This window comes from Apostichopus japonicus, chromosome 6 (assembly GCF_037975245.1).
Source record: "Apostichopus japonicus isolate 1M-3 chromosome 6, ASM3797524v1, whole genome shotgun sequence".
NCBI classification, from domain to species: domain Eukaryota; kingdom Metazoa; phylum Echinodermata; class Holothuroidea; order Aspidochirotida; family Stichopodidae; genus Apostichopus; species Apostichopus japonicus.
The window spans coordinates 15,957,099-15,983,218 of record NC_092566.1 but is presented as its reverse complement, the minus strand read 5'-3'; the positions used below and the strand labels follow the sequence as shown (position 1 = coordinate 15,983,218).

The 26,120-nt window shown below is 38.1% G+C and overlaps 1 protein-coding gene across 1 annotated transcript in view; it reads left to right on the top strand.

Moving 5' to 3' along the window:
* The window catches only part of LOC139969109 (sphingosine-1-phosphate lyase 1-like), a 32,469-nt gene extending 7,684 nt beyond the window's left edge, over positions 1 to 24,785 (top strand). Inside the window, exons 2-15 of the mRNA XM_071973892.1 lie at positions 1,966 to 2,113; positions 6,114 to 6,181; positions 7,038 to 7,185; positions 8,943 to 9,022; positions 11,032 to 11,160; positions 11,959 to 12,047; positions 12,800 to 12,908; positions 13,243 to 13,341; positions 13,807 to 13,953; positions 14,183 to 14,303; positions 17,264 to 17,381; positions 18,173 to 18,319; positions 20,160 to 20,277; positions 20,837 to 24,785. Coding sequence (XP_071829993.1) covers positions 1,966 to 2,113; positions 6,114 to 6,181; positions 7,038 to 7,185; positions 8,943 to 9,022; positions 11,032 to 11,160; positions 11,959 to 12,047; positions 12,800 to 12,908; positions 13,243 to 13,341; positions 13,807 to 13,953; positions 14,183 to 14,303; positions 17,264 to 17,381; positions 18,173 to 18,319; positions 20,160 to 20,277; positions 20,837 to 20,959 — 1,644 coding nt within the window. The 3' untranslated portion in view covers positions 20,960 to 24,785. The remainder of the gene's footprint in view (positions 1 to 1,965; positions 2,114 to 6,113; positions 6,182 to 7,037; positions 7,186 to 8,942; positions 9,023 to 11,031; positions 11,161 to 11,958; positions 12,048 to 12,799; positions 12,909 to 13,242; positions 13,342 to 13,806; positions 13,954 to 14,182; positions 14,304 to 17,263; positions 17,382 to 18,172; positions 18,320 to 20,159; positions 20,278 to 20,836) is intronic.
* The last annotated feature ends 1,335 nt before the right edge of the window (positions 24,786 to 26,120 follow it).

The following is a 26,120-nucleotide window of genomic DNA, read 5'->3' as shown; positions in this document are numbered from 1 at the left end:
CTCATATAATTTGTTGATTGCATTATTGAATCCTTCTACCATTGTGTGTATGTTGAATATATGTAAACATACACTACACTGTGATGGAGCAAACTACAGTTTGGAGGTTACCATAGATTGTTCATTTTTTGATCACAATGAGATTGATTTATTTCTGTGGTGACCTCAAAAACTCAGGGACATACAATGCTTGTCAGAACAATTTTACCAGTGAATTAGCATCTCCCTGAGAAATAGTTCATGTGGGAAGCAAATAACAATGCCATCATGTGCTTCTGTCTTCAATTGACATTCTGCCAAATATGGTCTTCAGATTATTGAGTAACTGCACAAGTTCACTTTCACTTTAAATTGTCTACCACAAGTCATGCAGCCAGCTGATGACAACCTGAACAATGGGTTGTTCACGCCACAGAGGAGAGGATTTGGAAGTCCCTCAGTTGACGGAAAACAAGTTAACAACACTAACCTGTAGTTGAACCCTCTAAAGACTATCACTATAATTGTTTGGCACTGTCCAAAATAGGATGGGGTAAAAGAAAATTTCAATGATCATTTCCTGTGAGTTCATTCTGATCCCTCAGTTGTTTCCAAGGATAGAACAGTGTTTGGATGAATCATACAACAAGAATTAGATGATTCAGTGAAGGAATATAACTGAAGCAAGGAAAGTTGTTTTAGGTGTACCACAATGTCAGACAACAGGCAAATCAACAGAATCCTTCAGTTTAATTGAAAACCCTCAACAGTATGAGAAGAGAAGTTCTTATACTGTAGCGGAAAAACATTAAATTTACCACCAAACTTTCTGCAGCTTGAGGCAATGACTTGCTGTAAAATACAGTATAGTAGTTTCTGAAATGATTTTACCAAATATCCCATTTACTACTTATATATATGCAGACAAATATGAAACAAAAATCAATATATATTTGATCATGCCATAAAATGTGTTATCATTTTAAAATCCCACAGTATGGGAAAATGACCTCTCAGTTTTTATAGAGCTCTAAGTGTATACTGTGCCATCATTTAGTTTTCATCCTGTCACAAACTTTCTGCATCTTGAGACAATGACCTAAGTACTGTACTGTACTTTACATTACAGTAGTCTCCGTTTAATATCTAATGATTTTACAGAAAATCCTGGAACTTGGGAGCTACTGTTTGCTACACAAACAGATACTGTATGAAAACAAAATTCGTTGAAAACTACTATGTAGCAAGCTAAGTCTGTATATCTTGGAGGCACAGTAGTATACAATATTTACTTCACTCCTCTCTTACCTATCTCCTACTACACTAACGCACCTTCCTACTGTAGTAAGACACCACTGGTATATATTTCTTGGGGTTTACTGTACAAGTGTAGTACTGTTGGTCTGCACAGTATAGTCTCCTCCAATACCTGAAGTACTACACACTAAAGTATACTCAAGTACATAAGTAGTACTGTAAGTCCTTAGATTTATTTGAGGTTAACTACTTGTTAGTGTGGTTGTTATGGTCTGCTTAGGCAAGAATATTCACAACTTATTCGCATCTACTGACTTATAATTTACTTACTACGCCTAACTGATTTAAAGCTTACATACTGTCAATTCTGACAATGATGAAAACTGCAAAGCTTCAGGGTTTCCCCCCTTGACTGCAAAGCTTCAGGGTTTCCCCCTTCAGGGTTCCCCCCTTCCACTTCACCAACCCATTGGGGACCTACTGTATGGCATGCCCTGGAGCCCACTCCCACATTCGGGCTCCTCACTTTTGCACCAACTTGCATTAACTGCATTCTTTGAACGCTTTAAATGTTGCTCTCATTTGCTGCAAGTCCTCCCCTCCCCCACTTCCTTTCCCGCCCCACTTCTAATGTCTGGCAATACCCCTCTCCATCTCGCATATAATTTAAATCCATTTAATTCATATTATTTACTGTGCAGTATTTCCTGTTGATCTATATCCTAACAGGAAGCGACGGTCATATACTTGGAAAAAGCTAGAGTTGCTGTGAACGGAGCTTGCAGAGGATTCGAGGGCTGGCAGATTATTTTGATCGCCGCTGGAGTCACTCTCTTAGTCACAAGATTATATAACTGGTTGGACCATCCAAGATTAAGTAAGTGGTCTTTGTTGTGAAATTCCATAATTTTTGCCAATTTATGCAGGGAGTCTGACAAATTATACGTGTTAATTGAGTAATAATGAATGGTCTGTTGACATGTAGTACTCACTTTTGCTCTTCTTCCATAGAGTAATTTGATTCACTTAATTTTAAGGGGATAGTGGATACTAATTCTATTATCATCTTAGAACTTTGGTTAACATTAAAAGTAAAAAGATCTTCAATGTGAATAAAACAAGGAACATTAATCATACTGTATGTATACACCAAAAATTGTATGCCCTCTGTGAGATCCATTGCACATGTATGATACATGTGCAATGGATCTCACAGAGGGCATACAACTTTTCTTAGTTACGTAATTGGGGGAGATGTGCATAACTGGACTCATTATCACACACTGTTTGGGTTTTCACATATGCATGACTCCTTTAAAAATGGGGAGCAGACAGTATCCATGGCTACAGTATCCGGTGGTACTGTACTAACTGGATGAAAGATTTACACTAACAGTAATTACTCTATGCGTACAGATTTCTCGACCTGCATTACAGTATATGGGTGATTCCGCATCCACCCCACCCCCTCCCCCCATATTACTTCAGATGTATTATCGCTTGCAACATTTCAGATCAACACTTGATCAGGACTGTTTATAAACCATAGGCACTACCAGTCCCTTCCACAAGGTATTGATTAACTTAAGTACAAATTACGTAGTAGGTCTTACAGAGGAGAGGCTTTGGTTAATGTCAGAGCTTTTAATAAAGCCTTGCATCACATACCGGTGGTTTCTGTGGTGTATATCTCTGTGTAGTCTGTACACACTAGCCCATCCAAGAACCAGAGTATTATTAGCTCTCTAGTTAATGTTTAATCTACGGATTAGGTTAATTTCATCTTGTTTACCGAGTTGAGAGATTAACCCATCGTAGTACAACCTGTAACACATCACAAGACAGAATGCCCTTTGCTTTGTACAGCCATACACGTGATGTATATACAGTAGTTTGCTACAAAATGCATGCATGTGGTTTCTGGAGGGGACATCTCTGGTTGCTAAGTAAAATATTTGCCGGTTAAACATGTTCATACTGTGCCAATATAACCACGTGGACAGTTGCATAAAGTTTTCTCAGATAGTCAGTGGTTAAATTGGCTTTGGTTTGTGGTATAGTAATTACAAACAGCTCCCTTTCCTCTGTACCCTGCAGTACAATAAATAGTTGGAGAATGTTAAAACCAACTCTCAAATCTGTTGTGCACAGTAAGTAGCTTCAAGCATTAGCATGCTGAAAATTGCCCAGAATATAGTGTTGACACTAAACCACTCTTGACCTTTTGCAATATTGCAGGCGTTTAGGCACCGCATTTTCAGAAAGTTGTTCATTGGTTCAAGGAGGCTTGTGGGGGGGAGAGGTTGTGGGGGGGCATAAAACTTCAAGCATGCTCAGCATGAAATATTCAGAAAATACTTCGGTTTCATCTCATTTTATAACTGGATTAATGACTTTCTAAAATGCTATCCAACAAATACGGAAATGTCAAAAATATCTATCTAAAAGATCTGTTATGCACAGCTTGTGTATGAAGCAGTTATTGGACGACAGTACAGTACCAGTGTTTGAAGTATCGTTCAAGTTAAAATATTTGAGAAGATTTCACTGCAAAAACTGTTGAATCCCAATCATTTTGGTGCTCTACAGTGACTACACCGACTATCACTTTTGTCTTCCAGATTTGCTGGATTTAGAAAACAAAGGCAAATACTGTAACAAAAGTGGCTGGTTAATATTTAACCTTGGAAAACAATTCAATGTGTACTGTTTTGGTGGTTGTAAACAATTTTTGTTAGTCAGACGTGATCAAGCAAAATGAAACTAGTGATTTTGATTACAGGGGAATAGATTATTTATTGTATTTATCAGTGAAAAACTATGAAGAAAAAATACGAAATACACTACATTTTTATAATTCCCGATGGGTATAATACACACGTGTGAGTATCACATCGTTTTGGCGGAATGCTGTATTTGAGCATGTTTTGTTTGAAGGTTGTACAGTACTTGGAATATGAATAATTACCACTGACTGTAAAGTTATAGAAGTTTAAAAGAGTGGCTTGAGTCTGTCAGCAGAGAAATGCTGGAACAGTAGTAAGACTTACACTGCACACTAGTCTATTAAGATCTGTATTTAGTAATGATGATTGTACAGTGGATTTATATAGCGCCGAAATAAGAAGTACAGGCATGGTAGCTGCGCTAGGCACTTAATAAAACAAGTTAATCCCAATCAAAAGAACAAGTAAAAGAAATCAGTCAAGATTACAACAAAATCTGTACTTTACTTATACAAGTTTCCTGGCTATACATTGTCTACGATGCTATGAAAAGTTTTTAACATTCTTTGAGCTTTCCTAACTTGTGTACATGTATGTGATAGTGTGATGTGATAGCGTGCTGAAAGATGTCCATAGATCTCAATGACTGCGAAAATACATCAATATTGTATTGCACTGTAACTTAGGTTTACAGTACAGTACTTACATGTATTGATCAGTGATTTTAGAACACTTTGTGAAGAATCTGTTTTAGCTACAGCACAGTACTATACTGTACTGTAGTTTATTGACTTCACTCCTTATTAACTTGTCTCCTAGATACTAACACACTCCGATCCACCCTACAGTACAGTAGCCTACTGTAAGAACATGCTAGGGTAGGCTAGGGCTAGTGTATTGCTAGGTCCTTAGACTACATAAAGTTAGGGTAGATCGGGGTGAGTAGGAGACAGGTAAGTCATCGGTAAATACCCAAACCAGTTAATTTTTTTTTGGGGGGGGTGTACAGTTGAAACACCAAAAGATCTACCAGTGCTGCAAAGTTATGTCCATGCTGTGAAAAGATATTTAGTTCAGTCAGTGATGTTTTGTGATTTAAGCATCAATTGGTGGTACAGTATTTGAACTAAGTGGTAAGTTCTTTGTGCGGAATCTGTCCTTACTGTACAGTAAGGACAAATCCTGTCACAAAAGAATTAAGTGATGACTGGAATTAGAAAATTTCCACTTGACCAACTTTAAAATCTATTCTGTAGTTAGGATTCCTGTATGCATCTAGAGGCTGCATACTGTAGGACAGTGAGCTGACATTACAGTACTGTAAATATTTAGATTCACTTTTCTTCCTACAGTAGGCTGCCTACTGTAGGACAGTGAGCTCTTGTTACAGTATTTTAGATTCACTTTACTTATACAGTAGGCTGCATACTGTATGATAGTGAGCTGTTGTTACAGTATTTTAGATTCACTAAATTACTATATACAGCAGTCTAATTCTAAAGTGGCAGTACCTGAAGGTGTCTTTCTGAAGGATTGACCATATTTTGTCTATAGAATACCATATTTTAAATATACCATATTTATACCATGGCATATTTTTTACATAAAACATATACTTGTATACTGTAGTTTGTATACAATATAAGATGAAGCTAACCAGGCTTGGAGAAACTGTTTAAGATATTGTATGCATAATATTGACAATATTGTACTGTGTCAAACTCCAGCATACAACATCTGTGTTAAAAACAATTCAATTCATACATTATAATTTATAAGGTGTCATGCCTTATTAATTATAACAACAAGTTATCACACTACTGTAGGTATTATTGTGGAACATCAAAAACAGTGGCAATTTTAACTGTATACTCAAAGTTTGAGCTCTTAAATTAATTTACCTTTGTAAATTTCAGAATAAAGTGTCACCATGGCATTTCCCTGCATGTGCATGGCCTAATGATTTAGATTAAATGGCAACATTTTCTTTAATTCTGGAAGTAGCAGCAGGCCAATATTAAATGTATACTCATCGGCATTATACAACATTATATGTGTCCCACTACTCCCTCAGATCTCTGCAGCTTCACTTTGTATTTAATTTTGAATACTGTATGTTAATTAATTAATTCTTTTGTTTATATCTTTCAGCAATTCGTCAGAGGGTTGTACATAACTTCTGGTCGTTTCTCAAGGGTTTACCTATCATCAGAGGAAAGGTGAGGTTATAAGCCGACTTCCTGGTAACCAAATTAAGAAATTAATCTGCTCTAATCATCAGAAACGAAGAAGCCTGTCACATCATAAACAGGATATCAGTATATATGACCTTTCATCTAACTAGACTGGGATCTGTTTATCAGCTGGCAGTAAATACTTAAACATAACACTATGTGAATACCAGCATCATGTTTACTGATTTCAAGGGATGGTTGATTATATGTCTAAACATACATACAGAATAACCAGCCAAACCCTATCATCCTTGTCAAGTATCAAGATCAGATTTCAACCAGGGATATGATAAACATCTCAAACTTACCAAAATATAAGACAAAACCATACTTATATACAACTGGCGTAAAAATTCACTATTATTTGAGTGGAAAGAGATTTTGTGGGATCCTAAAAGTCCGAGCACATAGGACCCAGGACTCAAGGACCCTGGGTTTCAAAGGGCCCAGGATAAAGAAAACAGGTTCTAGCAAGGGTGGAAGATGTGCAGAGCTCCATGTTCTTACAATGGAATATATACACAACTTTTATTCATTACAAATGTCCAAGCACATAAGACCCATGACTCAAGGACCCTGGATTCAAAGGTCCCAGGACAAAAAAAGGAAAGGTTCCAGGAAGGATGAAAGATGTGCAGAGGTCTCTGTTTTTTAAGTGTTGACAATGGAACATGTACACAACTTTTACTCATTACAAATGCTTTAAATATTGCGTCTCTCAACACGCACTGGGGAACTCAAGGTTTTGCTTTTCTAGCTTCCCAACATTTTATTTGCATTCAGAGGAGTATTAATCTATAAATTAAATTAAATTTTCATACCCTTTGTTTCAATTTCTTAGGTGAAGGCAGAACTAGCAAAGAATGTACAGAAAATAGGGGAGGAGATGTACCCCACCAAGGAAGGCGACCACTTCCTAAACAGGTTGCCTGCCGACGGGATAAGTTCAGATGAGATATTTAAAAGGTTGGAGCAGTACAAGACTGCGAGTGAGTGTAACCTGAATTTTCTATCAGGCATGAGCTTTTTCCGCGAATTTGAGGAATATCCGTGATTTCTTTTCTACCTCGGGGACAAAAACTATTATCCTAACACACGGTAGCATACGCAAACTGGAGCCTATACCGCATTTTTTGCAATGTGGTTTTTTTTTTTTTTACCCCAGGTTCATCCCTGGTCTATATTTGTATCTATATTGAACCCTTAAATGTGACTGCATTAGATGTCAACTTATTTCCTTCTAACAAACAAAACTGGGTGAGATTGAAATGTATTAATCCTTGGTCGAGAATTACAAAAATGTACATGGGATGTGGGGGTTTTGTCATATTTAAGTAGGGAGAGGATGTTTGAGAGATTTGTGAATAGACATCCATGTTGTGAAAAGTGTGTGTTTCATAGATTTATGAATGCAATGAACAGTAACCACAGAAAAGTCATGAGAAACTGGAAATGTAGTAACGTGACTTGTAGCCACCCTCTCTATAAGGTTATATTGTCTGTTGGTAATGAAGGATGTTAATGCGGACAGTTAACTTCGAAAAAAGCTGTTTGCCTGACCGATTGAAATGATTGTTGTACTGTAGTAAAAGTTTGATTGAGGAAATTACATTGTGTAGGAGGAGGGTTTCCGTTTTGATCCAAACATCCAAAGTCATCAATTTAATGAACAGGTTGAGTGAATATCGGTTATGTTATAATAATAAATGCAATAATTAGATTCTTTGGATAATCAGATATGTTTTCTATAATATTTATTGATGAATAACATGCAACAAAGAATGAGAATACACACAACTCTAAGTATATAGTCGATTCAGATTGAAGGAAAGGTTTCTGCCTACCTACCAGATAATGGAATATCTCATAGCGACCACTTTTCACCAACAAATTATGAATGTTCACTCGTATCTTGATGAATCGTTATGATAAAAAGGACTTTCTCGTGTCCTCTAAAATAGGAATCAACGACTGTCACCTGTAGCTCTGAAAACAAAAACCAATTTCGTGCAAAACTTGACGACAGCAATGTCAATAAATTTCATTGTAATTTTGCGAGCAACGCTGAAAGTCTACCAGTAACCTCATAGACTAGATAATGAAATGAAATGAGTTCTTGAATAAAGCTATATCTGGAAACGAATAATCATGTTGTTATAAACTGCTATCGACAATAGGCACAAGTAGTCTTACGACATAGGCACCCGACTATGTTTAGCTAAATATTGAGAGTTGTGTTGCATCAGAGAGGAACTAACCTACAGGTCTGTGTGTAAGATTCAATTAATTCAGCCACTTTCATTATTCATGAATTTCAAGTGTTTTAAAGCGGGTTATTTCTCACAAATTTAATGTGGTTTAGAAACACAACCTGGACTGAACATTTTTTTTGTGTTTTTTTTTTTATCTCCAGCATTTTAAAATTTATTGTTCAAAGTCATTTTCTAAGGAGATGTAATTCAAGTAGCTTCCTTTATATACTTTGCTGATATCACATTGACTTTTGTATCTACAGTGCTTAGCATAATACCTGCTCTAATTTGCCAAACAATTCTGCATTCATGAAAAGTCCGTCGAGCAACGATGCGTCGTGTATCATGATGTGATGTGAGAGTTATAACAGGAAGTAACCGATGTGAAGTTGAAATGTGTAATATGTTCAATGAATTATGAAACTCAATATTTCTTGAAATTAAATATTGATTTTTTTATTTTCTTTCTTCTTTCTTTTGTTTCGTTTGTGTAGCCTTTGCTGACTGGAAGGGAGGAAAGGTTTCTGGTTGTGTTTACGGTGGCACGGAGGAATTATCAACCCTCTGTGCAAAGGTGGGTCATCTTGAATTTTAATACACTCAGTAGTTTTCATAAAAAAGAAGAAAACAGTGACCTTTGGGCTTGTAATCCAGAGGTCACTGGTTCCATTTCCATTCTGCCCATAAATTTCTTTGTTCTTTCCCATTGTCTAAAATTGCCGCGGTCGGTTTTCCATCATCGGTTTACTTTCTTTAGTTTTAATTAAAGGCTGGAGTACAACATCATACTCAAATATCCATTTAGCTTCTCCCCCCCCCCCAAACCACCCCCTTGCTGGCACTTTCCAACTTGAGGTGTTAATCCGTTTTAGAGTTAACTTGTAGATGGTGTGAGGGTTGGAACCGGATGGACTATATTCTGTCCGGTCCGAAGGATGAAGTCGTCTTGTCCTGAAGGCCAATTTCCTTAGTGAGAAGGTTGAAGAAAGATTTAGACTACGAAAAGGTCATTCGATAGGAATTACATGAATCCTGCAAATGTCGGTAAAACTTGACATGATGTATTCGAGAAACCAATTGCAGTGGAAATAGTTTTTCTTAGATAAGAGTTGGCAGTCAAATGTCTAAAATATCAGAAGTTACAATTAATGTCCTAGTTTTCGCTGCTCTGCTTTTGGTGATTGTGAGCCGAACATTGACGACACGACACAGCCTAACCAAAGATTAGGAACTCTGATAAGGAGAATCTTACTAATATAGTTGTTACGTAACTTCGGTAGGATCTTTCTACAGTCGTTTTGATAACAGATTGCACTCTTATAGATCTACAGGCTACATTTTCCTTTCTGGTTGTGAATAAAATATTTTTCATGAAGGTTATCAGCCTACTTTAAAACTAGTTATTGTTGAAGAAACTAAACCAAATATTCTATTTATATCTTTGTTCCAAGTGAAATCACATTTTAGCAAAACTTAGCAAATTCAGAAGAGCATAATAAAAGTAGTGATATCAATCCCCACCCCACCCCTACCCCCAGCCCTGGCATATTCTTGTTCCTGTCTCTAGCTCTCAGATAGCCAAGACAGACACCATACCCTTTGTACTAGTCTGGAATAATTACCTCATGACAACTGGCTTTTCCAAGTTGACCATTCCCCCCCCCCCCCCTTTTACAGTAAGGACACACAGTCATTACTTACGTTGAACGTTAAATCTTTTGTTGGACAACCATACTTTGTTGTCTGGGAAACATCATTTATCACTTCCATGTTGTGATTAGCACACAATTAGCACTGCTGCTGCTGTTTTGCCATAGTCCTCAAAGAACCGTCGGCATTCTCTTGTGTATACAAGAGAATTGTAGACTAATAATCCGCTGGGACGTCACTCCGCTTCAGAGACAGTGTGCAATTAGCACACTGTCTGAAATACCAGTCCTTTGTTATAAATCGATGGGTTTCCTCTTGCTGTCAAGTCTGTTGTAGGGAAGGAAACATTTCAGTAGAGATGGAAGGAAGAGAAAATTTGCTGAGCAAAATTCTCTGATTTTCATAATTAAGGTAGCTTACCCAAAGTTTGAAGGTTATTCCAGGAATGGTAAATTTCGGTATACGTTTTAAATGTGACACACACCCCGATGAACTGAGCCTACGAAAGTGAAACTCTAAGCACAAGACAATTTACACAGAATTACCACTTTAAATAGGCAAGCCAGGCAGTGAATAAGAAATGAATGTGTAGCTAGTGGTATGACAATTATATATAATCATTTAATAGAGACACAAAAGTCTGGGGTTCGATTCCTACCTTCGCCCGATGAGTCCCCAAAGTACGAAACAGGTCACGAAGTGGAAGTTTTGTGTTGTGTTGATCTTTATTAATTTATTATATATCTGTCATACCACTTGCTACAGATTCATCTCTTTGTTGCCCAGTGCACTTCATGTGCATAATAGGAAGCCTCACAAGTGACCACTCACACTTCATCATGGTATAATAACAAGCTTCTCTCTTACAGTAAGAGTCATCTAAGCAATTTATGAGATATGTGAATTTCATCTTTCTTCCTTTCTTTTGGTCAGGTCTACCATGACTTTGCTTGGACCAATCCCCTCCACCCAGATGTCTTCCCCGAGGTCAGGCGCATGGAAGCAGAGGTCGTCTCTATGAGCCTTAAACTATTTCACGGAGGCCCAAACTCTGGAGGAACGGTGAGTAATGTTGTCGCTTTCGGTAGGTGTTTTAACGTTTTCAAATATTCACAAACCGAGTCTCTTCAAGTCAAAAAGGGTAGCCTTAGAGATAATGTAACATGATGAACGAAAGAAACCAACCTGGACTTGTTATGCTCAACCAAGATAAACAATTTTCTCTCAAAAACGAGGATCAATCCGGTAGAAAAATTAGTTGGTATAATTTAAACAATCAGTAGTTGAGATGGAAAGATTTATCAATATTCATGAAAATGCAACCCCTCCCAGCCCCCCCCATCCCCTCCCTCCAATCATTTAATCCCTAAATAACTAAACCCAGTTGGGACAACTCTATGTACTTTAATGTCCCACTTTAAACCACTTGCTCTGACAGAATGAACAGTACATTAAGATCATGTTTCTATCAGATAAAAAGTTCATACTGTTCTGAGTACAGTGTGGTAAATAGCAGTAACTACACCAAAAGAGGGTGAATTATTGGTAGGAAACTCTCCCAGTCAGAACAGTGTAGGTGTATTTGTTTTGCTCAATGAACTCTCGCAAGTTGGAATATGACAATAATTGCTTTCGTTCTCATTGTTTGCTAAAAATAAGGCTACTAATTTAACCATACCAGCGATAGCTCCTACAATTGTCAGGGATTCTAGCATTTCTGGTGTCCCACTGCTTGCATGTTGGTTTTAACGTATTGACCGAGAGCCCCCGCTTAAGTTTATTCTTGTCAGTAATAAGCTACATTCTTGGGGCTTTTCAGCAGTTAATATCCTCTCTTTTTACTCTATTTATTCCTTTTAGATGACCAGTGGTGGTACTGAGAGCATTCTGCTAGCCATGCAGACCTACAGAGATATAGCTTGGGAGAAAGGCATCGATAGACCGGAAATGTAAGTAGCCCATTTCAGTTCCGCTGGTGAATTATTTCTAGGTCTATTAGCATGAGCTTGCGCCGCAGACAGAGAGAGGAGTTGGGATGGGGAAGGGAGGGGGGGGTATGGTTTGTGGGGAAAGAACAGGTGCCCCACTCGAATTGACAGATACCTCTAACAGCTACACCACGCCTTCACCTTATAAAGAGGAATACATCTTTAAGAATTTTTTTTAAAAAGTGCAGGCTGTACGGAGAATACAAGAATCTTCGCATTAATGGCATGACCCCAATCAATATTTGAGGTTAAAGGTATTGAAGAATCGCGCACAAAGAAAGGTCTCATGCCTGTAATCCTAGTTTCGAATGAGGTGTAACAGAATACACACACAGCTTGGTACCTTCCCTTATTAGACACTAGTGTACAGTCAATACATACAGCTACGGTCGATACCCACAGCACAGTTGTACATATAGCAGCGATGGACATCTCAGGTCTATATAAAAGATAACAAGGTATTACTTATCATTATTGTCTGCATTTTGTAGTGACAAGAAAAAAACTTCCTTTGCAAGCAACGGAAAGTTAAGTTTTTCAAAGGGCGGCACTCGGTTTGGGGCGAGTCTTCAATGCCTTTAATACTTTCAAACTGTTTTAAATGCTAATTTGTACATATAAGTCTCCTCATGCACACCATTTTGTTTCTCAGTTCCATTACATAACGAGCACTTGGCTATAGTTTTATCTCTTTCTCTGTATTTTATTCACAGAATAGCTGCAGTCAGTGCACATGCAGCATTCAATAAAGCATCGCATTACTTTGGTATTCGATTGATCCTCGTCCCAAACGATCCAAAGACTCATACCTTAGATGTCAGGGTAAGTTTTTTATCGATAGACTACACTCCTCTCAGCTGCCTAGATGGGCCTAGATTTGTTTGCCCATAACGTAATGACCTCCTTCCCTCCCCGTGCCAATGAGGTACCAAGAGGTTGATTACACTAGTCCATGTAAACTTTCTATTCATGACACAAATTGAAGCCCAAGGTTCATAACAGTAATCGAGTGACCTCATCCACTATTTGTGCAAATGAGGTACCAATGAGGTAAGCCTGGTGTTGTGGAAGTTTGGCACAACATATAAAAATAAAATAAAAATTAGAACATTAGTGAAATAATGATTATTAATTTATTTCTCTGGATTTATAACAGGCTATGAAGAAGAAGATTTCAAAGAATACCTGTTGTCTGGTTGCCTCAGCGCCTTCTTTCCCTTACGGACTGTTGGACGACATTGAAGCCGTTTCCAAGGTAACAGAGAATTGGCGGTGTGCAAGTGGATTTTTTTTTCTTTTTTCTAAATGTGCTTTGAGAATTGGAGCTTAGTTACTTACATCAACTTGACAGGGGTTGTTGTGACTGATCGTGAAAGGATGAACAAGTTTTTTGTGCATATGAACTAGTTTTTGATGTGCAATTGCAATATGATAGCGACATAAGGGAGGGGCTGTTTCTCGGGACGTTTTCATAATCATTTCACAACAAAGCACGTTCATCTATTCTAACGTAGGCATAATTTGTTAGCTTTTTCTCCACCACAAGGAAATTTGGTTTTTTGACACATCTTTTCGAGACCACATGTATTGTATTGACTATCTTTTTTTTTTGCCCTCATTTTTGGTTACAATTCCCATCGATTGCTAGGTGTTGTATTCCACTTTGAACAATTTAAATTTGGTTTCTATTGTCTTCTTCTTCTCTTGCCTCACCCCTCAGCTCGGTGAGAGGTACAACGTCCCTGTCCACGTTGACGCCTGTCTGGGTGGATTTTTAATTCCATTCATGGAGAAGGCTGGCTTTCCTCTACCACCCTTCGATTTTAGGCTTCCTGGAGTCACAAGCATCTCCGCTGATACCCATAAAGTGAGTACGTTTGGCCTTTTTCCTTTCCTGTTGAGTTGGGATTGGCTGAATTGCAGTATTTTTCTGTAAAACTACTAAGTGTCGTACTGGTTGTTGTTGTTGTACTGCAGGATACTATCTTTACATTCCCTGCTATTGAACTGAGATCAAACTATTTTTTTATGTATATTCTCCCCTCATTTTGTAGTGTACTTAAAGCAGCTCAATTCATTATTTTTTCTTCCGATAGTATGGATATGCTCCCAAGGGTTCATCAGTCATCTTGTACAAGGACAAGGAGACACGTAATTTCCAGTTCTTCGTGGCTGGCAGTTGGTCAGGTGGTATCTATGCCACACCTACCATGGCAGGTATGAATGTGTACACATTGCTTTAGGGAACACCTATGCCACACCTACCATGGCAGTTATGAATGTGAACACATTGATGATTTAGGAAACACCTATGCCAAACCTACCATGGCAGGTATGAATGTGAACACATTGATGATTTAGGAAACACCTATGCCAAACCTACCATGGCAGGTATGAATGTGAACACATTGATTTAGGGAACACCTATGCCACACCTACCATGGCATGTATGAATGTGAACGCATATATTTAGGTAACACCTATGCCACTCCAACCATGGCAGGTATGAATGTGAACACATTGATGATTTAGGAAACACCTATGCCACTCCTACCATGGCAGGTATGAATGTGAACACATTGCATTTAGGAAACACCTATGCCACTCCAACCATGGCAGGTATGAATGTGAACACATTGCATTTAGGAAACACCTATGCCACTCCAACCATGGCAGGTATGAATGGGAACACTTTGCCTTAGGGAACATTGCATAGCCAATTGTTTGATGTGAACGCATTTGAGAAGTTTGAAAGGATTAATTTCTTATGTCAGAATTCCACATTGATCCAAGAAAGGTTTGAAACACAGATCATAGTAATGGTAGCATGTGAAGAAAACTTGACTAGTACAAAAATGTCCATCTTAATTGAATGTGAAAGTAAGGCTAGGCTCAGTTACATCTGCTATGTTAAAAAAGTTGTGTTAGGTTAATGCTGAAGTCTGCCTGTTGTGAAGTTACAAACATGTGTTTCAAGTGTGAATATCGAATGAAGGTAATGCAATGAACTAATAATGTAGTGTCTTTTCCAAGTAATTTTGTCGAGGAAAGAACTTACTCTCTAAAACAAACACAGTAGGCTAAAGAGGATGACTCAATATAGGCTTTAATCTTGATATGTTTTATATGTTTCTCTAGCTAAGTCCAGTTTTCAAGACATTCAGCTCTACAATATGCAAAGTTGTGATTGCTAGTCTTGGTGTACAGTCACTTTAATTGGTGAGCCTCAGATGTTTGAAGGTTTATGGTCAAAGCCAGGGCTGTCTTAAGAGATCACCGGGCCCTGGGCCCGGCAATGGAGCATGGCCCTTAATCAAGTGAGTTTGCAAAAAAGTTGCGTGAAAAATTGACATCCTTGACAATCGTTCAAGCATAGACATGCCTGCATTTACCATCCCTCCCTATGTCGCGCCTAAAGAATAAAACTTTAGCTGAATAACATAGGTCATATATCTAAAAGCTGAAATACATTATGGAAGAGTAATCTTCCAGTTGCCCTCCATCCCTTCCCTAACAATACTGGACTCACCATTTGTAACACCCTTGTGTTGAGTCTTTCAACTGGGGAAACTAACGGAACTTGCAGCATTTCTTGATCGTAAACTGTTGTATGATTTGCTGAAAGTCAATCTTTTTGAGGATGTAGCTTTCTATGCACATGAGAGAGAGCCTACTAAGTCGCCGTTGCCCCATTCTGTTCCGGAGATTATTCTTGATTAGTTTTAACCTTTAAAATGAATGTTTGTTTAAATGTTTAACCTTTAAACTGTTTAACCTTTAAACCTTTTTAAACCTTTTTAAACCTTTAAACCTGTTTAACCTTTAAACCTGTTTAACCTTTAAACTGTTTAACCTTTAATGTTTAACCTTTAAAATGAATGTACAATTTGTAACCATCATGCATAGGACAATTCATGGACATGCCTATAAAGAGCTCACAAAGTAATTACAGTAGATAAGATTTAGGATCAATTCCACCTGATCATTGATGTGCCGAAAGGCTCATTTATTTATGACCATACAGTATGACGGTAATCGATGTTAGGTGATGGAAAATGAATATCAACTTACCGGATATATTCTCCTGGGTGAGAATTGCACTGAAAAAAATGACTGGTGCTCGGACCGCGGACTCGAGTTGTCTGGTGTTGTAAGCACCTTCGGGGCATTGTATATTCCAGGGTTGCCAACTCAGATTTGAATATTTAATGTCAAGCTCTCAAGTGTTTCACCAATTCTCGTCACAAGTTGTCAAGTATCAAATTCAATCAGTCATAATGGCCTATTCAGTAAGTTTTCCTCCCAGATTAAGACATGGGGGTACTACGATTGCGGGGCCCCTGACATCGCGGGGGCCAGGGCCCAGTGGGCCCATGCGTTAAGACGGCCCTGGTCAAAGCTTTATGTCAAAGCAGTGGGATAGAACTAAAACTTGATCTGATCGCTGCTTCATTAGCAGTATACAGCCCGTCAAAATTAAGTTTGCAAAATTCACCATTTTCGCCTCTGAAGTTTTTCTTCAGTAAGATACGTTTGTGACCTACAACACTGTGTTTTAACTGTAATACTGTGTTTGAGCTAAAATACTCTGTTTGAACTACAATACTGCATATGAACTACAATACTGCGTTTGAACTACAATACTGAGTTTGAACTACAATACTGCGTTTGAACTACAATACTGCATTTGAGCTACAATACTGCGTTTGAACTACAATACTGCATTTGAGCTACAATACTGCGTTTGAACTACAATACTGTGTTTGAACTACAATACTCTGTCTAAACACACAGTGAGGGAAGTGTTTGAAGTAAACTGTTAACTTTCTGCTGAATCCTTGCGACCAAGAATGCACTCATTCGTAATTTATAACGAAAGATGAAGCAGTTTACAAAACCACATAGCCCAAGTTGACAGACACTATCATACTTACATGTGATGATGAGGTCTTGTCGTGACCAAACAGTTTCTTATGGTAATGTCAGCCTACATCACGAATGATATGTGCAATTTTTTTTATAATGTAATCACAAACGGTATGGGTAAACGATGCAAGATGGCTACTTGTAAGATGGCAACTTGGTCAAGGCTTTCTCCAGCCCAGGTTTGTGAGCTGGATAAATATCGGAGTCAGTGTGTATAAATACGGTGTCTTCTTTTGCACTTTTATCTTCAGGAAGCCGTCCAGGAGCCCTCATCGCCGGATGCTGGGCTACCATGATGTATTTTGGAGAAAGAGGATATGTTAGCACGACCAGACGGATCATTGCTGAGACGAGATATATAACACAACAGTAAGAACCCATTGTCAGTGAAACTGTTTTTAAGTTTTTATCTCTCGTAAGTCAGCTTGAAGTTTGTCGGTGTTGCTCCCAAATTGAGTCCGCCAGAGATTGTTCGAATTTTTTTCTCCAAAGGTAGTATTTTGGAAGAGTGTGAAATTAGAAAACAAGATTTCTTAGTGAGAGAAAGTGCTTTGAAGTTAGAAGTAAAATCCTGGTTGAATACCGGGAGGGGGGCGAGCTGTATTGTATAAGCATCCTTTCAAGTATGTATAGATGTTGCCCAAACTACCCCCACACCACCACCCCCCTCCTATCCTCTAGTATGTAATACTCCGTCTGTGAGGCTTATAATATGGAACATACGTAATAATATTTTATGTGTATACCTTCTTGCATTAGTCAAAAGGTTTTGTTGAAATGTAAGTGGATTTTGGTCAACAAGCGTTTAGGAAGAAACAGTTTTGTCTGAAACAGACATTACAGGGTGTGAAGACTCGCGCAAAAAGAAACGTCTCATGCCGGTAATATGACCTACTTTCGAATAAGGTGTAACAGAAGTGTTAGACACCACAATAGATCCCAGAAAATACACACACAGCTTGCTACTGCTGGTAATTAGACACTAGTGTACAGTCAGTACACACGGCTGAGGTCAATACCCACAACACAGGTGTACATAGCAGCTATGGACATCTCAGATCTAGATAAAAGATAACAAGGTCTCACGTTTCATTTACTGTCTGCATTTGTAGCAACAACAAGAAAACTTCATTTTTTGGGGGTATTTCCTCTCTTTCCAGACTGAGGAAGATAAAGGACATCTACGTGTTTGGGGACCCGTTGATCAGTGTCGTCGCCGTCGGCTCGGACAAATTTGACGTTTTCAGGGCATTTGCCGCTTTAGGAAAGAAAGGATGGAATCTGAATTCCCTACAATTCCCAGCAAGGTAAGACTAAATACCGGTCGTTTACATTATTGGTCACACCCTGTGCTCGTTGTTCAGCATTAAATTGATTTTTGAAGCACCATGCATTTACCCTCACACCCCATGCTAGCGATCACCGAATGGAAAGTCAAGGTTTCGTTACTCTGAAAACAAGGCTGGAAACCACAAGCAGGGCTGGCTACTAATGCCTGCTACTCTTATTACAAATTATTGCAAATCATTGGTCAACAGCCAAGCTGCATTTACATAACAAAATATAACACCGAGCACAGGGTTTGGTTCTTCCTTGATCCTAGTCCATCACTGGGTTTAAATTGCAGGGTTTGATCCTTCCTTGATCCTAGTCTATCATTGGGCTGAAATTGCAGGGTATGATCCTACCTTGATCCTAGTCTATCACTGGGCTCAAATTACAGGGTTTGGTTCTTCCTTGATCCTAGTCCATCACTGGGCTGAAATTGCAGGGTTTGATCCTTCCTTGATCCTAGTCTATTACTGGGTTCAAATTCCAGGGTTTTTTCCTTCATTGATCCTAGTCCATCACTGGGTTCAAATTGCAGGGTTTGCTCCTTCCTTGATCCTAGTCTATCACTGGGTTCAAATTGCAGGGTTTGATCCTTTCTTGATCCTAGTCTAACACAGGGCTCAAGTTGCAGGTTTGATCCTTTCTTGATCCTAGTCTATCACAGGGCTCAAGTTGCAGGTTTGATCCTTTCTTGATCCTAGTCCATCACTAGGCTCAAATTGCAGGGTTTGATCCTTTCTTGATCCTAGTCTATCACTGGGTTCAAATTGCAGGGTTTTGTCTTTCTTGATCCTAGTCCATTACTGGGTTCAAATTGCAGGGTTTGCTCCTTCCTTGATCCTAGTCTATCACTAGGCTCAAATTGCAGGGTTTGATCCTTTCTTGATCCTAGTCTAACACAGGGCTCAAGTTGCAGGTTTGATCCTTTCTTGATCCTAGTCTATCACAGGGCTCAAGTTGCAGGTTTGATCCTTTCTTGATCCTAGTCTAACACAGGGTCTGTGATCCTTCCTTGACGGTAGTCTATCATCGGACTCAAATTATGAGGTCTGATCCTTTCTTGATCCTAGTCTAACACAGGGCTCAAGTTGCAGGTTTGATCCTTTCTTGATCCTAGTCCATCACTAGGCTCAAATTGCAGGGTTTGATCCTTTCTTGATCCTAGTCTATCACTGGGTTCAAATTGCAGGGTTTTGTCTTTCTTGATCCTAGTCCATTACTGGGTTCAAATTGCAGGGTTTGCTCCTTCCTTGATCCTAGTCTATCACTAGGCTCAAATTGCAGGGTTTGATCCTTTCTTGATCCTAGTCTAACACAGGGCTCAAGTTGCAGGTTTGATCCTTTCTTGATCCTAGTCTATCACAGGGCTCAAGTTGCAGGTTTGATCCTTTCTTGATCCTAGTCTAACACTGTGTCTGTGATCCTTCCTTGACGGTAGTCTATCATCGGACTCAAATTATGAGGTCTGATCCTTCCTTGGTCCTAGTCTATCACAGGGTTCAAATTGCAGGGTTTGATCCTTAATTGATACTAGTCTATCACAGGGTCAACTTGCAGTCTTATATAAAGAGGGAGGGACTCATTTCTCTGTTTGTGTTATAGCTCAAAGTCATAATGTCTTAGACAATACCAGGAGGTGCTTTTGACCTAAAAAATGCAGACAATTTTCAGTAGTTTTTTATAACCAATCGTCTCCATCGACAGGGGTTTCCCTTTCCACTCTCTCAAAATTATTCAAGTATAAATCCATGTGTGTTCTGTACTTGGAAAACCGGTCAAAGACTAAACTCTGCCCTCGTTTGATCCTTTCGACAGCTTTCATTTGTGTGTGACTCAACGGCAGACGAGGACAGTGTCGGACCAATTTATTAAAGATGTCAGGGACTGCGTCAAGGAAGTCATGAAAGACCCGGGAAAGAAAGCAGAGGGCGCCGTAAGTATTCCATAGTGTCATTATAGAACACGATAAGGCGATGCAACATTTGATTATTCCAGTGAGCTTGTCTTGCTTTCGGTTATTTCTAAATACTCGTTTGTTTTACAAAAAACGTATGTAAGCAATGAAATTCACAGCCGCAAATTGCGTTATTGTTCGTTCTGTTCGGTATGACAGATATTGCTATTCTTTGCTACTTGACAAATATAATTGCCTGCTTTTATAGTGACTATCAGAGTGGTGAGTGGGTTAGAAGAAGTTACATAAAATTAAAGGAAAATTTCGAAAGATATTACAAAAGAAAGATGAGTAAGTTTTGTACATTCAATTTATTGATTGACATATTACGATTGATTGATTCGTTCATTCATCTAGTGTTCACTTAATTACTCCTAGAGAGAACTCAAGTCACAGACAGTGGCATTCACGGTGAAAGCCTTCAAATATTTATCAGAGAATCTGTTCTAGTTTATCGATAAAAAATATTTGTCGTTGTTATAAGTTTGGTAGTTCTGTTCTCATTCTTCACTTTTTTCATTCGTTGCTCGATTTACAGGCTGCCCTCTACGGCACAGCGCAGGCTATCCCCGATCGGTCAATCATCACTGAAATGGCCAGAGGTTACTTGGCGGCCTGCTACAACACTGCAATGGGAGAATCAAACGGTGTCTCCCATTAGGATACGGCTTCGGAGAGCTAGGACTAATCGGAAGCAAGGTTTTTATATCTCTCAGGAAAATAGCAATTCTTATACCAAAAAAATCAGAGAGAGAAGACAAATTGGGCATCAATTCGCGCATGGCCATTATCAACGTTATCAGTCAAAATGGACTAAAAAAGTAATAATCAGCAGCAAATTAATGTCTGAATCAATGTCGTCTCACAGTTCATTTTTTGTTACTCACATGTCGCCCTTCGTTGTTAGTTGCTTCATGCCATGTATTGTGTTCTCTTTTCAAATTTTATAGATCCATATTTGTAGCTTACTAAGGATGGTCAAACGGTTACATGTTTTTAAAGAGAGTCGATGCTCCAGTGTATCTTGTCATCAGGTTGTACACGGCTTATAGGTCTGGAGTTGATTAAAGGAGCGCTCTAGGCAGAACTGTTGCCTGGACATAGTCTAAGTCCGAGACAAACAGAATGCTAGGAAAGTTTGCTACAGCTGTTACAGTTTGCAAGTTAACCACCTTTAAGATACGTGTTAAAAACTGGGGTATGCTCCTTTTAGGCTTACTTGATGGTGTCCTTCAGCTCCTCAGTGTACACCTTAACATGTTAATGTAAATCAGGTGTTTTCAACCAAGAACATGTTCTTTTGACTTCATATAAATAACCGAGCGCCTTTGGATGACAAATCGACACCATTTGACCATGACAAAGATTTGAAGACATTGTAAACATTGTAAACATGTCACTTGAGGCCATGTTAGTCTCACATTTTCCCCAATCGAGCTTCGTGTTGCATCTGAGGAACTGTCCCCTCACGGTCTGTATAGGTCGAAAGCCCGGAGAGCTCGAAAAGTAAAAGCTCGGATGAACATCATAATCATTGTGTAGATCGGCATTAGTGAATGCAACATCTCTGTTTGTGCCTCGATGAAGGTTAAAGGTCATTTGATATCAACGCAAGTCAAAAGTCTGAAAAAACTTTGTGATAACTCCAAATTTGAATCACTTCATGTCAACAGAAGTAGAATTTTTTTTGGGTGGGTGGGGGCTTATATATGATATGAAATGTGACAAGGAATCACTAATCCTGGTAGCTGTCTTGTTAAATTTTAGCCTTGAAATGAAGGTCAGTCATTAAACCCAATCAATATTTCATTGATTAATAGGTTTAGATGAAACTATGCATTTTTAGCTTTGGTTTTTAAATAAAGCCAATCGAGCAGCCCCGTTATTGCCCAGACTGACGGTAATATATACCAGGGTGATGTAACTTTGTCATCATGGTTGTTACAAAGTTTATTCAAATATTTTGTGTAGTTTTCAAAAAGAAAAGAATTAACTTATAATATGTAACAGGAGTTATCAACTTTATTGCACTTTTTGGGAATTCAACTCTTTTGTTTTTGTATAATTTTTCTTTTTTTTAAACAGTCATCACGGCTTGGTATATGCTTACAATTTCTGTAGCAAAGATGAGAATCCAGATCTGATCAGAAAAAAAAGAGATGTCACTTATCAGAGAACTGAGTAGAAACAACTGAAATATTCAACTATGTTGTTGAACTTTTTCTTAGAATGAATGGAAACCAATGGTAGAAAGCGAATTTATTTCAGTTAAGTCTCTGGTAAAATGCTTACAGTTACTAGCATATGTGTTACTAAGAGTCACTATTGTGCTTTTATAATAACCATATGCCACTATTGACTAGTAAAACTTGAAAAGGTTACAAGTTTAATGTTCCAAGTGAACTTATTGAAAGTATTATTTCTTGACCTAACAGGTTGCTGATAGCTATCAATAGAGGCCCAAATTTAAGGCGAAATTTTGATCTGCTGAAAACAACATGTTGGTCTAGGTTTCATTCATTACCCTCTACCGATGTAGACTCAACTCTCCACTATATATACTACATTATATATACTCTACACTATATATGGTGATGTCAGGTGAGAAGGCACATGACTTGGAATCTCTTGCTATGTCTGTTCAGAAATGATTGATTCAGCATGAATTCAATACAGTTTCTGTTACAAAAAAAAAGTGAATTTAGTCGCAGTCAAATTTTACACTGAAATAGGAATGGGTGACTTCTCCCGAAAAATGCAAGAAAGATTCAACTGTTCAACCCAGAAAACGTTAAAAACGAAAGAAAAAAAAAGGCTGTTCATTTGTGGTTTGCTCCCTAACTGCTAAGGTTTGTGTATTTTACAATATTTAAGATCTCACTCTGTGGACATTAGTAATAATGTCGGAGAGATAATCAATCTGAAAGGATTAGGATTAGGAGTCAGCTATTGATACCACATTCACTTGCATGTATTTGTGTCGCAAGCGGTCAGACAATCTCTAATTCTATGAGTTGCAACTCATGTTGTGCTTTTGGTGGTTGCAATTAATTCCTGATGAGACTATCGTTAATCTTGATACCAAAGGACTGAATTACACGTGATGTGTCACAACAGTGTGTACATGGACCTACACAGAAGTATTACCTCAACATCAATTTTCTTTTCTAAATTATTTCAATTTTTTTCCAAAATTTTGTTTTGTTTGATTTTGAGAGTAAAAAGGAAAAAAAATGACAACATTGTGCATATGTCATAATGCTTGTGTTTTCTTTAGTGTTATTTTTATTTTTTTTTATTGAAGTGGCATTTTACGACCTTATCAAGAATACTTTGGGGATAATCCCCTCCCCCGTCCCTGTTCTTCTTTTCTTTTCTTATGGGTTATTCACATCCTGATCTCCTGACAATTCAGCTTATCAGTGTTTAACATTTCAGCAGCCTGCACAGCCAGCATTCTGTTTCTTCTGTACAACGTTGATAGTTATATGTCAGAAGTTAAAAGGAAAGAAAATGGCATACTCAAGTTTGCCACGCAGGCAATAATATTACATGCAAGTAATATACATGTCAGGCAGTGCCAGGTAACACTGTTCTTCTGTTTATATTGCTGATAATATATCAGGTGTGGAGGATATGTGCACTCTATAGACTGCTGTGCAGGCTACTGTTTGTTTCTCCCAGTGTTCTTGTCCCTTTGCGAACGGTTCATATTTTGGAACGATCAGGAACTCCAAATTTCATTTTATAAATACATTTTTAAGTTTTGTAAAATCATGGTTAGTCACTTGATCCTGAGAACAGAATACGTCCAATATTGTCGTCAGTACGGTAGCTTATAATGTCCACATAGATGGTGAAGTCTCTTCTACCATACAACACTGTAGTAGGCATGTTTGAGACTTATTATAGTTTCTAATATCACTGGACCGTATTTCTTATGATTATTTTGTGGGTGTGTATGTGTGTGGTCCGCAAACTATAGGCTGCAACCCAAAAGTGGGTCGTGAGGAATTTTAAATGGTGTAGCTGGATGTCTGAAAATGATCGACAGTTTTCGAAGCCACCTGACAGAGAACGATTAAGCTAGTTTGTTTTACATCTAGTCCGCGGTAGCTTCCTTGCATTCTGAGGGGTGTGTGGGGGAGGGTGTTGGGGGGGGGTCTGGTGGGTCATGAATCAATTCTCATGGAAGGTCCTGGGTCGTTGGCCTGAAAGTTTGTGGACCGATGTTATTGCAAAATTAGCTACAGCAAAATATGTAATAATATGGAACAAATATCCCCTTCCCACAAGAGCAGCATCCCTCTTTTTTTTCCTATTTTAATTTTTTTTTACAAGATGTTTGTTTGTGTTTCTTCTCATATCTTTGCAATGTCTTTATTGAGCAATCACTTATTCTTAAATAATGAAATATATGAAGGTAAATATAGTGATTTGAAATTAATTAATAAATTAAGAGATAGATATTGTGAAATTGATCTATATTTGGATATTTTTCGTTTCGTATATCATGGTTTGGAGTGTTTACATACTAAGTTATATCATTGGCAATTTATCAATTGTGATATCAAATTACCGATTTACATAATCATAAACTGTTTTTTTTTTTTAGTGTAATTATTCCGTGTCCTTGAGGTTATTCTACTAAGACCCACTTATTCAAGGTGAACCAGATAAAGGAAATTCCAGTGCTCTCTCCATACCTTTTCCCCATCAAGAACCATCAATTAACTCTCAACAGCAGTTTCGAAAGTTTATGATTTATTTATGCCTTATGATTTTACAAAATCGTGACATTTTTAATTGTTTCCAAAATCATGCGTGGTCTAGGCGGCGCCCTCTTGTTTGCCTGTCAGCCAATAATAATCTCAAAATGGGCATCTCAACTGAAATTTGAAACGTTTCATTTTTCGGCCAAATTTGATTATTTTGTAAGGCTATATATACCCTTATGATTTTTCTCAATTTTGGCCAAAATCGTAACTTTTTTATTTCTTGTCAAAACCATGCGTGGAATCATAACAGCCCTTCTGATTACCTGCCAGTCAACAATAATCTCACAACCCGTCCCTTTGTTGCAAAAATGGACCATTATTTTAAAAGAAATTTCGAATATTATTTTATATTTAGAGGGCCTAAAATTCCATTCAATGCCACTTTTAACTTCATGAAAAGCAGCTTTATGAGCTACGGGAATTCGGAAAATGAGTCCCAATCAAAATTTGAGAAGTGTCATTTTTCGGCCAAGTTTGATAATTTTGAAAGACCTTACCAAAATGTCAACTTTCGACCAAAATCGAATCTTTCCGATTTCGATCAGGATGAATGATATCGATTCCCGTAACTCATATCTGTCGTTTAATCCATAGAAATCGGTTGACTGAGCTATCATTTTCATAAATATGACATTTGAACATTCATATCAATATTACTAAATTTTTATAAAAGATATGGACCTATTATCGCAGTTTTATTGCCTGACTGGTAACATAATGGGCCGCTCTATCACATAGGCCTGTTTCGGGAACATTTTAAAAAATCACAATTTCGGCCAAAAATTGAAAAAAATCACCTTACCAACTAGGTGATAAAACTAACCTTTCAGTACTATCTAAGTGTGCCAGCAGTCAGAAGCCACGTGTACCTTGTGTAGCAAAGAACGAAATCATTGGCTGAGGAAAGATCTCGAGCCAGAACCCTCAGTATCACAAATCTCCTATCCCCACCCCCCCCCCCTTCCCGCCCTCTCTCGCATTCCTTTTCTCCCTATATGTATGTAAACGTTTTGAAAAATGATAAGATAAAAAACTTGTTCACAT